Source organism: Delphinapterus leucas, chromosome 13 (genome assembly GCF_059928025.1).
Source record: "Delphinapterus leucas isolate spDelLeu-1000000601 "Yukka" chromosome 13, BTC_Dleu_Yukka2, whole genome shotgun sequence".
NCBI lineage: Eukaryota > Metazoa > Chordata > Mammalia > Artiodactyla > Monodontidae > Delphinapterus > Delphinapterus leucas.
Window position 1 is genome coordinate 936,608 of NC_143141.1, and position 12,683 is coordinate 949,290.

The window sequence follows — 12,683 nt, forward strand, 5'->3', positions numbered from 1 at the left end:
TGCATAGAATGAAATCCCATAAGGCATACAAAGAACCACCAGAAGGTAGCAGATGAACACAACTGCTAGAACTCACCCAGGCAGATGGAGAGGCTTCATAGCACACAGGACACTGGGCCGAGTCCTCAGAAGAGTCACACCTTAGTAGTGCAGCTAAAGTAGAAAAGCTACCTCACACCCATGTAAACAAAGCTTTAAAACCAACCCATAAAATCATCTGCAGGAAATCTAACTTCTTGCCAAAACAAGATGCAACACTTTTTAAAGGAAAAAAACAAAATCCAGCATCCAACAATGTAAAATTGGCAATTAATACCAACGGGCAATTAATACAAGCAAATCTCAATCAACACACACAAACCCAGAACTGAAACAGATGGTAGAATTAGCACACAAGAACCTTAAAACAGCTAATATAATTATTGTAAATATTGTCAATGATCTAAAAGAAGACGTTATGAGGAGAGAAATGAATGATATACTTAAAAGACATAATGGAATATTTAGAGATGGAAAAGACAATGTCTAGAATGAATAAGTATATTTTGGGTGAGATTAACAGCAGATTAAACATAGCCAAAAATTTGGTAGAGACATAGCATGGATCCAAAGCAAAGCACAAAGAAAAAAATGACTGAAAAAGAGTCAAAGGACCATCAATGACCTATTGGACAATGACAAGTGGTCTAACATATGCACAATTGGAGTCCCAGAAGGAGAGAAGTTGGGGGAAGACTAAAAAATATTTGAAGAAATAATGGCCACATTTTTTTCAAATCTGATGGAAACCACAAATCTAGAGATGTAAGAACTTCAATGAAACCCAAGCAAAAGAAACATAAAGAAAATCAAGGTATGTAAGGTTCTTATACATAAAACAATATAATATTTGAAGGTTGACTGTGATGAGTTAAAAATGTATATCATAAACTCTAAAACAACCATTATAAAAAAGGTATTGTAAGTCGGATCTTAACAAACGGCACCACGAAACAGAGGAAAGCTTCAAGTGAGCTTTATTAGGGAGCGCTCACGGACGAGGTTCACTGGTCCGAGAGAAAGGGGCCAGAGAAGTCGCACCCGGGCGAGGGTTGGGCAAGATTTTATAGGGGAAGAAGGGAAAGGGGTGTGGTGAATCTGGGAGGGCGCAGGGTATTCCTTATTTGGTGGTCTTTTCGGGTATCCTGGGGGACTGTTAGTCCCGCCCCTCGAAAGGCGGGAAGGCTGGGCTGGTTTCAAAGTCCCCAGGTCAGTTTCTGGAACTGGGTGGTCCGGAAAGTCTCCAGGGCAGTTTCTGGAACTGGGTGGTCCAGAGAATTTCGTTCTGATGCAACCTGTGAATCTGATTGTGTTCCCCTGCCTCGGGCCAGTTGGCCTTACATCCCGACATCTTTGGTGTAATGGGGTGGCGTTCTGATCTCTGGCTACTTCATGCTGAATGGGGGCGTCGAAAGGGGAGCCGGGCGACCAGAGGTCCGAGGCTTAAGGGAGACCAGTGGGGGGTTCTGTAGGAAGCAAGGTGTAAGGACCGAGGAGCATTTGGTTTGTGGCCACCCGAGAGACTTCCTCCATGCACCTGAGAAGGAACCTAAGAAAACAGGGAGCAAGCATGCTACGAAGAGGGTGCGGTCCGGTTTTGAAAGAGGGGTGTCAAAGAGTCCCTCTCTCGGCGGGCTGAGGGCCTCTACGACTTGGGGGCAGGATTGGGAAGGGGAGGTCCCGGTACCGGAGATAAGCAAGAGGGAGGCCGGGTTTAGGCAGGGGAAGAGGTCGAGGGAGATAGCAGGGTTTTCAATGAACAGTAGGTGGAACTCCTGGATGCGGGAGGGGCCCAGGAGGGAGAGACTTGTGGCCTAGAAGGTCGACCAGCCGGTGGGAGGAAAACACGGTTAGTGGGTGGGCCAGAGTCAGTTTGAGTGTTTGTTTGGCCAGTTCGGCTGCGCTGCTAGGGCCCGAAGGCATGGTTGCCATCCCCGAATGGTTGGGTCTAGCTGTTTGGAGAGGTAAGCCACGGGGCGGTAGGAAGGCCCTACAGGCTGGGCAAGGAGTCCAGTGGCTATTCCGGCCCGTTCATCCACAAAAAGGTGAAAAGGTCGGTTTGGGTTGGGCAGAGAAAGGGGAGGAGAAGATATCAGAGCGTTACGGAGGATGAGAAAGGCCTGTCGAACGGCAGAAGGAGAGGTGAGGGGTCCTTGAGGGGTTTCTTTAGTGGCTAGATATAAGGGTTTAGCAAGGAGAGCAAAGTTAGGGATCCAGTGTCGGAAAAATCCTATAAGGCCCAAAAAAGGAGAGAATTTGTTCCGCTGTTTCCGGAGGCTGGAGTTCACGGATAATCCGGGTGCGGTCGGCTGTTAGACCTTTTGTGGTAGGGGTAAGGTGGAGCCCCAGGTAGGTTACAGAAGATACAGATAACTGAGCCTTGGCTGGGGAGACCCGATAACCTCGAGAGCCAAGGTAATTGAGGAGATCTGCAGTGTGTTGTCTTGAGAGGCTGAGAGAGGGCTACAAAGGAGGAGGTCATCTACATATTGAAGGAGTGTGCTGGGGGTAAGGGAGCAGGAAGTGAGGTCCCGTGCCAGCGCCTGACCGAAGAGGTGAGGACTGTCGCGGAAGCCCTGGGGCAGAACTCTCCAGGTGAGCTGACTGGAAGTATGAGTATCCGGATCCGTCCAGGTAAAGGCGAAGAGGAAATAGGAGTCGGGATGTAGGGGGATAGTGAAAAAGGCATCCTTGAGATCCAGAACCGTAAAGTGGGTTGTGGATGGGGGGATATGGGAGAGCAAGGTGTATGGGTTTGGTACTACTGGGTGGAGAAGAATTATGGCCTCATTGATTATTCGGAGGTCCTGGACCAGGCGATAATCCCCAGAGGCCTTGCGGACAGGCAGGATGGGGGTGTTGCAGGGAGAGTCAGTGGGGATAAGGAGTCCCTGGTTTAGGAGTCTGGTGATAATAGGTTGTAGGCCCCTAAGGTGAGTCTCAGAGATGGGAAATTGGGGTCTTGATGGAAATTTGGAGGGGTTCTTTAGGCGGATGAGAATGGGGGAATGGTGTGTTGCTATTATGGGCTTAGAAGTACCCAGACTTGGGGATTGATTGGGCTCGGTGTGATTGGAAGAGGGGGATAGGAGGGGGAGGGTTCTAGAGACAGGCCGAGAAGAGGAAGCAGGAGTTGGGAGGAGGGGACCTTAGGGTCAAGTCTAACCAGCTGGAGGGAGGCCCCTAAGTGGAAAAGGACATCTCGGCCTAGCAAGGGAACTGGGCAGGATGGTATGACTAAGAAGGAATGAGTAAAAGGGAATCCTTCGACATGACATGGGAGTGGACCGGTCTGGAGTAGGAAGGATGGTTTGCCATCAATACCCATGACTGAGATCTGGGAAGGAGAAACTGGCCCGGAATAAGTAGGCAGGACCGAATAGGTAGCCCCCATGTCCACCAGAAATGAGATGGACTTACCCGCTACCTGTAGCGTTACCCTGGGCTCGGCGAGGGTGATGGGGGTCTTCGAGTCCGGGCGCTGTCAGTCGTCAGCCAATCCCAGCAGTTCGAGTGGTAATGCCGTTGGGTCGGCCTGCCCACCGCGTGGAGACGCTGAGGGAGGGCAGTCGCAGGGCAGTCACTCTTCCAGTGGCCCGTTAGCCCGCAGCTGGGACAGGGCTTAGAAGGAGGTCGGGGATTGGGACATTGGCGAGCCCAGTGGCCTTCTTTTCCGCATTTGAAGCAGGCCCCCGGCGGGGTTGCCTTTTGCGGACCCCGTGGATGCTGTGATCCATGGGAGATGGCCGGCCTTAGGGCGGCTACAAGAGCTTGGGTTTGGAGGGCTACCTTCTGGTGCATCCGAGCCTGTCGGCTGGATTCTGCCAAATCCTCACGGCCATTATAGACTTTAAAGGCCATTTTTACCAGATCTCGAATAGGGGTTTGAGGGCCGTCTTCTGCCCATTTTAATTTCTTTCGGATGTCCGGGGCTGATTGGGTGATAAAATGGGTGGCTAGGACCGCTGCCCCTGCCGGGGTGTCGGGGTCCAGCCGGATGTAGAGAGTTAAGGCATCTGTAAGGCGATTGAGAAAGATAGCTGGATTTTCGTTAGGTTCTTGGGTTATCTCTTTTAGTTTTTCAAAATTGACTACCTTATGAGCGGCAGCCTGCATGCCAGCCAGGAGGCATTGGATCATGAGGTCGCGCTTACGACGGCCATCTTGGCCATCCTGATAAGTCCAGCCTGGATCGGTGCCAGTTACGGCAGTCGCTCCGACAGGCATGGAGTTGTCGGGAAGGTGAACCTGATCTGCATGGTTTCGGGCAGCAGTCTGAATTCTTTCCCTCTCGTCAGGGGTCAGAGTAGAAGATAGGATCACAAAGATATCGTGCCAGGTCAGATCGTAAGCTTGAGAGAGATAGCGAAATTCTTTGATGTAGCGGGAAGAGTCGGCAGAAAAGGAGCCTAATCGCTTTTCTATTTGAGAGAGATCTTGGAGGGAAGAGGGAACATGAACTCTAACTAATCCTTCCGCTCCTGCTACCTCCCTCAGAGGGCAGAGGAGATTTGCATCTTGGGAGTCATGAGAGCGTGTATGTGCACTAATTGGCGAAGCAAGGGGCGTGGGAGGAGAAACCATCGAGGGAGGCGGGGGAGCGGTTGGAGGGGCCGGAGCGGGTTCGGGAGGAGGAGGGACCGCCTCAGGGTAGGGTGGAGGTTGGAGAGGAGCTCTGGAGGGGGGAGAGGCAAGAGATTCGGGAGGGTCGGCTAGTGGAGAGGGGTCATCGTCAAAGGAAATTAGGGGCTTGGATGTAGGAGATGTCTGTTTGGCAAGAAGGATCTAGGAAGTGGAACAATTGACGCAGAGGGAAGGGCGGGAGCGCAAATACCAGAAGGCCTGAACATAGGGGACCTCGGACCATTTGCCCGTCCTGCGGCAGTAATTATCTAGATCACAGAGGATGTTAAAATCGAAAGTCCCTTCAGGAGGCCATTTGGATTGATTGTCTAGAGGATATTGTGGCCAGGCCACAGTGGAATAGAAAATAAGCCGTCGGCGACGGAGATCTTGGGAGAAACCGAGGGCTGTAAAATTGGCTAGGAGACACCCCAGGGGCGTCTTAGGATCTGATTTCGATTGTGAGGTTCCCATGACCCCAAGTCTGTCCCTGAGTGAATGGAGAGGGAGAGAGGCGTCCCTGGTCTCAGTCTCCAATTCACGGCAGGTCAGAGGGCGGTCAGGCAATTGGGACATCTCCACAGTTGCCCGAGGCCCGGAGAGAGGATGGAGGAATCCCTGACGCGGCCGCGATTAAGGACAGGGAGTCCAGTGGGCAGGGACTCTGAGGGTCGGAGGGAACAAGTGAGGGGGACTTACCCCGTTTTCTGCCAGATCGGGTGGATGAGTAGAGGTTCTCCGGTTGTCTCCTGGGGGAGGGGAGGAGCGGCCCGCGCGGTAACCCGCGGGGTTTGGTACCCTTCCCGGGTTTCGGCACCAAATGTAAGGTCGGATCTTAACAAACGGCACCACGAAACAGAGGAAAGCTTCAAGTGAGCTTTATTAGGGAGCGCTCCCGGGCGAGGTTCACTGGTCCGAGAGAAAGGGGGCCAGAGAAGTCGCGCCCGGGCGAGAGTTGGGCAAGATTTTATAGGGGAAGAAGGGAAAGAGGTGTGGTGAATCTGGGAGGGCGCAGGGTATTCCTTATTTGGTGGTCTTTTCGGGTATCCTGGGGGATGGTTAGTCCCGCCCCTCGAAAGGCGGGAAGGCTGGGCTGGTTTCAAAGTCCCCAGGTCGGTTTCTGGAACTGGGTGGTCCGGAATGTGTCCAGGGCAGTTTCTGGAACTGGGTGGTCCGGAGAATTTCGTTCTGATGCAACCTGTGAATCTGATTGTGTTCCCCTGCCTCGGGCCAGTTGACCTTACAGGTATACCTAATATACCAATAGTGTAGAGAAACCTCTAACCAGACAGATCAAGAAAACAAAATAAAGAACACACAAATTATCAGTATAAGGAATGATAGAGGAGTTATCCCCACAAATCTTATAGATATTACAAAAATGATAAAGCAATGTCATAAACACCTTTATGCCAATAAGCTCAACAAATTAGATGGCATTACATACTCCTTGAAAGACACAAACTACCAAAGCTCACACAAGAAAAGGTAGATAAGCTGAATAGCTTTCTATCTAGTTTAAACACTGAATCTGCAGATAAAGACATTGCACCAAGAAAACTTCAGGCCCTAATGGCTTTATTGGTGAAATCTACCAAACATTTTAGGAGGAAATAATGCCAATACTCTGCCAATGCTTCCAGAAAATAGAGGAGTTAATCCTTTCCAAATAATTTTATGAGGCCAATGTTTTGATACCAAAACATTTGATACCAAAACCAAAGATTTTAAAACAAGATTTAAAAGTACAGACCAATAACCCTCATGAAAATATCTGTAAAAATGCTTAACAAAATATTAGAAAATCAAATCAAGCAACATATATAACATGACCAAGTGGCGTTTGTACCAGAAATACAAGGTTGGGCTAACATTCAAAAGTCAATTAATGTAATTTACCATATTATCAAACTAAAAAAAGAAAAAAAACCATATATTTAGATGGAGAAAAATTCAAAACATTCAACACCCATTCATGAAAGAAACTCAGCAAATGAGCAGTTGAAGGGAACTTCTTCAACCTGTTAAAGGATATACAAAAAAAACCCTAGAGCTAACATCATATTTAATCATGAAATAATAAATGCCTTCCTCCTGAAGTAAGGAGTATGGCAAGGTTGTCTGCTCCCACTACTTCTCATTAATATTGTACTAAAGGTCCTAGCTAGTGCGATAAGGCAAAGAAAAGAAACAACAGATATCCAGATCAGAAAGAAAGAAGTAAATTTGTTTCCATGTGGAAAATTTCAAAGAATCCAGAAAAAAGCTAGTAAAACTACTGAGTTTAGCAAAGCCACAGGATACAAGGTCATTACACAAAACTTATTTACATTTCTATAAACAAGCAGCAAACATTCAGAGGTTTAAGTTCAGGGGAAAAAATACATTTTATATTGGCACAGATAAATACAAAATGCTTAAGAATAAAATAAACAAAAGAAGTACAATTCTTATATACTGAACACTACAAAATATCACTGAGGGAAAATTTTTAAAGATTTATATAAATGAAGAGGTATGCCATATCCATGAATCACAAAACTCACTATTGTTAAGATGTAAATTCTCCCCTAACTGATCTATAGATTCAATATAACTCTAATCAAATCTCAGCAGGTTTTAATTTAATTCTAAAATTCATATGGAAGTGCAAAAGACCTAGAATAGTCAAAACAAGTTTAAAAAAGAACATTAGAGAATATTTTACTACTCAGTCTTGAGACTACAAACTAAAGTAGCCTAGACTGGAAATGGCATAAAAATAGACATGTAGATAAATGGAACAGAATAAGAGTCCAGAAATGGGCTCACACATGTTTAATTAATCTTTGATGTAAGGTGACAAGGTGATACAATCGGCGAAAGATCATCTTTTCAACAAACAGTCATGAACAAATAAGATATCTATAAGGAAACAAAATGAACCTCAACCCTTCACACGTGTAAAAACTTAACTTGAAATCGATCATAGACCTAAATATAAGAGCTAAAAGTATACAACTGCTGAAGAAAATCCAAGAAAAAAAATCTTTATGACCATGAGATGGGAAAGGGTTTTTGCAGAGAGAATACACAAAGCAAGGATCACACTAAAAAATGGACAAATTGAACTTCATCAAAATTAAAACTTGGGGGACTTCCCTGGTAGTGCAGGGGTTAAGAATCCACCTGCCAATGCAGGGAACACGGGTTTGAGCCCTGGTGCGGGAAGATCTCACATGCTGTGGAGCAACTAAGCCCGTGAGCCTGTGCTCTAGAGCTCGTGAGCCACAACTACTGAGCCCACGTGCTATAACTACTTGAAGCCTGTGCGCCTAGAGCCCGTGCTCCACATCAAAAGAAGCCACCGCAATGAGAAGCCTGTGCACCACAACGAAGAGAAGCCCCCGCTCGCCGCAACTAGAGAAAGCCTGCGTGCAGCAATGAAGACCCAATGCAGCCAAAAATAAATAAATAAATATTTTTTAAAAAGATAAATATGTAAGCCTGAGGAAACATTTGCAAAGCATATATCTGATAAAAGACTGGTATCCTGAATATATAAAGAACACTTACAACTCATTAATGAGAAGGCGAACAACTCAAAAAAAATGAAATATTTCCATAGACACTTTGCCAAAGAAGATGGAGAAGTGGCAAATAAGTACATTAAAAGACTCGCATTGGAAAAATGCAAATTAAAACCACAATAAACTACCACGTCACACCCACTAGAACGGTTAAAATTTCAAAGACAGACAATAGCGAATGCTGGAAAAGATGGTAAGTAACCAGATTTCTCATACACTGTCGGAGACTAAATATGGTACAGTGAGCCTAGAAAACACTTTGGCAGTTTGTCACAAAATTAAACATGTGTTTACCTACCATGATTCTGGCAATCTGATGTTTATGTATTATATTTAACCAAGAGAAATTAAAACATATCATACCAGGAAAAATAACGTTTACAGACATGTTTATAGAAGCTCTATTCAAAATAGCTGAAAGCTGGAAACAATTCAAATGTTCATCAAGTGGTGAATGAATAAAGAGACTGAGGTACATTCATGCAAAGAAATACTGATTAGCAATAAAAGGCACAAAAAGGACAGATGCAACAACGTGGATAAATCTCAAAGGCATCAAGGTGAGTAAATGAAGCTGTAGTCAAAATGACCATATGCTGGGTAACCCCACATATGTGCGGTTCTGAAGGCTACAACGACAGCCAATCCATGGTTGCCAGGGGCTGTGGATGGGGGAGGGAATTGACAGAAAAGGAGCAGGAAGGAACTTTTGGGGTTGATGCAAATATTCCATATTTTAATTATGGTTGTAGTTACACAATTGTATGTGCCTGTTAAAAGTCATCAAGTCATACACTTTAAATGGGTGACGTCGGTTGGATATAAATTATATAACAATAAAATTGATTAAATTTATTCACATCCTCACTATGCTATCACTGTAATACTTTTTTTTTTTTTTTTTTTTTTTGCGGTACGCAGGCCTCTCACTGTTGTGGTCTCTCCCGTTGCGGAGCACAGGCTCCGGAAACGCAGGCTCAGCAGCCATGGCTCACGGGCCCAGCCGCTCCGCGGCATGTGGGATCTTCCCGGACCGGGGCACGAACCCACGTCCCCTGCATCAGCAGGCGGACTCTCAACCACTGCACCACCAGGGAAGCCCAATACTTTTCATTTTTGCAAATTATCTTCCAAACACAAAAGAATGGCTGAGTGGCACATGATATGGCAGTAGGTTTTAGGTTGGCAAGACTCATAATTTTTAAAAAATAAGTTAAAAGTAATAAATTAAAAAGAAGTTTGTTGTCTAGTTCTGGATATGGTGGAGTAGCTCCATTCCTTCCAGGTCCTCTGTTTTGTAACTAAAAAACACTGGGCATGACACAACCAAAAAGCATAGGAAGACTCTGAACAGTGGAAAGTAGAGATGGCCTGCCTGGGGACCTCAGCACTTGAGGGGTAACATGCGGGGAAGTTCCCTGGGTTTCCTTATGTGTCCCATACACACTGGACAAAAAGCTATAGAAGCCTCCAACCTAGAACTAACAACAGTCATCGAAAAAAGAAAAACTTCAAGCAAAGCCTGTTATCTCTAACCAAAGTCTGAGAAAAAGATAGCTTAATAACAGAAAAGAACTTTTGGCAATACCCACCGTACTCCAGCCAAAATTCAATGGAAAACGTCCCTGCCAACTGCAGCTTCAGCAAGACTGAGTAGGAAGCTGGTCTTTCACTCCCCACCACCAACCCCCCACCTTTGGAAGCAGCAGCAATGCTCTGGTCTCCTTCAGGGTGGTGCCAGCAGCGCTGAGCGGGGCGCTAGGCTTCCATCTTCACCCAGCAGACACAGGTGACATGCCTATCCCCTTCCAAGGTAGTGTCAGCAGGGCTGAGCAAAGACTTGATAGCTGAAGCGAAAACCACTGATCTCCTCTCCATCTCTCACCTGGAAGAGGCATATGTGGTTTCCCCAGGAGGGCGCAGGCAAGGCTGGTAATGGTGTAGGGACTGGGTGGTTTGAATAACTGAATAAGCTGCCCCTAGTTTTCTGGTTCCTGGCCTTGGGGTGAGCAGGGCAGGGGAGCAGTGGCCTGGACAGTGAGAGTCTATGCAGGAGGGGCTGGGAGTGGGCTCTGAATTGGGTGGTTCGCATATTTATTGTCTCTGGGGATTAGCTGACCTGAGAGGAGCAGTCCCTCCAGGGTCAGCAAGGCCCCAAGATGTCAAAGCATCAAAAACACAGAATAAGGAAGACACGGTTAATACCTGTGGTGCCTCCCTGAGCGGTGCCCTCCGCTGGCTTCCTGGCCTCCTTGCCTACTGGCTGCACCTCAGCCGCCTGGCAAGCTTCTGCCTTGGGGCCAAGCCTCGGCAGGACAGCTCCTCCCCAGCTCCCTGCAGGGCTCTCTCGGGCCTCCTCATGCTCTTTGCTTGGATGACACTTTCTCAGTGGGTCTGCTCCGCCCACCCAGTGGTTTAAACTTGCACCCCTACCCTGGCTCCCAACCCCTTACCCTGCTCTGCTTTTCTTTTTTCTAGCACTTAACACCTTCTTATATGCCCCATGATTTACTTTCTTAAATGTTTACTGTGTTTCTGTCTTCTTGACTACCGTGGGATCTGACGTATCCCAAGTGCCCAGAGCAGTGAGTCGCACACAGTTGGCCCAAACCTGGATGAACGACGGGAGTTAAAGGGCCTTGAAGGACAGACAGAGCCCCTGTGCTGCAGCTCTGGAGGCGAATTAACTCAGGCAGCCACTTCACAGCTTCCAAGAAACCCAGGTTCTGACTTAGGGAAGAAGAAAGGGCAAGGAGCCAGCACAGGGAGAGGCACCCCGTCCCTCCTGAGTTGTAGGCTTTTCTCCCACGTGGCCAGTAGCCTCCAGCTGAGCCAAAAGCAAGAGCAAAACTCAGGGACTTTCCCACAAGGAGAGCCATGAGGTGCTCGGCTTCTATTGTGTGTCTCTCGGTTCTGCTGTCACATTTGTTTTTTACTGAGATGTAATTCACGTGCCATAAAGTTCACCCTTCTGAAGTGTGCGGTTCAGTGGGTCTTGGTCTATGCCCAGACTTGTGCACCCACCCCCAGGAAGACACTGCACACCCCTTCACTGGAACCCCCAGCCTCAGGCACCCAGGCTCTCTCTCCATCCCTGTGGATCTGCCTGTTCCGCATGCAAACAGAAGTGGGGCTGTACACCACCTGCCACTGTGCTGGCTTTTTTCTGTGGCCATATTTGACCAGCACCTGATCCAGAAGAGAAAGGCCACTTTCCCTGGGCAGTAAGCCTTCAGGAGGTGGATTTGGGCTTGAGAGGCGGAAACTGAAAACTGATCACAAACTCTCCAGGATGCTTGAGGTTGGGGGTGGATTTGTAAGTAAGCAAGGGCTCCTGTGCCTGCAGCGCAGAAAGCCAAACTGTGATGACAGGAGTTTGCAGCAAGGATTTATTAACAGGACACCAACCAAAGGAGCGGGAGACAGGCCTCAGTTCCACTCCAGCCTGGTCTCTGAGTTGGGGGTGTTTTAAAGGGGAAGAACAAAGAGGCTGGGATTGCTCATCATCTTGTGACATTTCTGTGACATTACTTAATCATGGTTTCAGGGGTCAAGATGTCTACAGTGGCTCATGGCTCTGTTAGCTCATCTGGCCCTGGAGAAACAACCTAAGTGTGTATGTTAATGATGATATATCGACAGCAACAGGTTTTTTAAAATTTATTTATTTGGCTGCGCCGGGTCTTAGTTGCGGCAATCGGGATCTTCATTGCAGTACGTGGGATCTTTAGTTGCGGCATGCAAACTCGCAGTTGTGGCATATGGGATCTAGTTCCCTGATCAGGGGTCGAACCCGGGCCCCCTGCACTGGGAGTGCAGAGCCTTAGCCACTGGACCACCAGGGAAGTCCCAGCAGTTTTCATTAGTACGATTGTTAGGTACGATCTTATCAACGCCAGCAACCTTAGTCACCTGACCTTGGTTGATTAGTGTTCAGTGAGCACAGGATTGAGGTCAGAGGGGACAAGAAAGGGAATAAAGTTATGGACAGAGAGATTAATCATAAACGCAGTAGGGGAAACTCGGTTTTAGGGGGACTCAGTTCCAGAAATAAGGCTGTGTTCGCCAGGACACCCACCACCGCTCAGTTTCACGGTACAGATTTTCCTTGGGGCTGCTCTGGCCCCATCTCCACCCGCCCCCTGACCCAGAGGCAGGGGCAGCGCAGGAGGAGCCACAGGCTGGGACCCGAGACCACTGAGGCAGCCACGAGTCCCACTTCCGGGGCTGGCAGAACTTGGAAAATGCTCCACAAGGATCGCTCCAGACCTGAACTGGTCCCAGCCTAAGGCTCAGTAGCCCTGCCAAGTGTTAGGTCAACTAAGCTTTCCTGCTTTGGTCCAGCTCAGAGAAGAGCCTGGAAACCGGCCCCGCCTGGCGCGGTCCTGCAGGAGCCGCTCAGCTAATTTATGCCCTCGGCAGTGACTGATCACAGGACCACGCCCCCGGGTG

General features: G+C 47.8%; 1 protein-coding gene across 1 annotated transcript; it reads right to left on the bottom strand.

Moving 5' to 3' along the window:
- Positions 1-2,490: 2,490 nt before the first annotated feature.
- On the bottom strand, positions 2,491-10,129 carry LOC149747663 (uncharacterized). Its single transcript, XM_089894195.1, has 3 exons — positions 10,117-10,129; positions 5,362-5,411; positions 2,491-4,824 (listed from the first exon to the last, which is right to left on the bottom strand). The coding sequence occupies exons 1-3, from the start codon at positions 10,127-10,129 to the stop codon at positions 3,475-3,477; spliced, it is 1,413 nt and encodes a 470-aa protein (XP_089750321.1). The 3' UTR covers positions 2,491-3,474.
- Positions 10,130-12,683: the final 2,554 nt, after the last annotated feature.

What these genes read in the sequence shown, in the direction of transcription:
- LOC149747663 (XM_089894195.1), bottom strand. An exon ending in CCGATCTGGCAGAAAACGGG is followed by an intron (nt 4,825 to 5,361) that starts GTAAGTCCCCCT and finishes TCCACTTCCTAG; the next exon opens with ATCCTTCTTGCCAAACAGAC.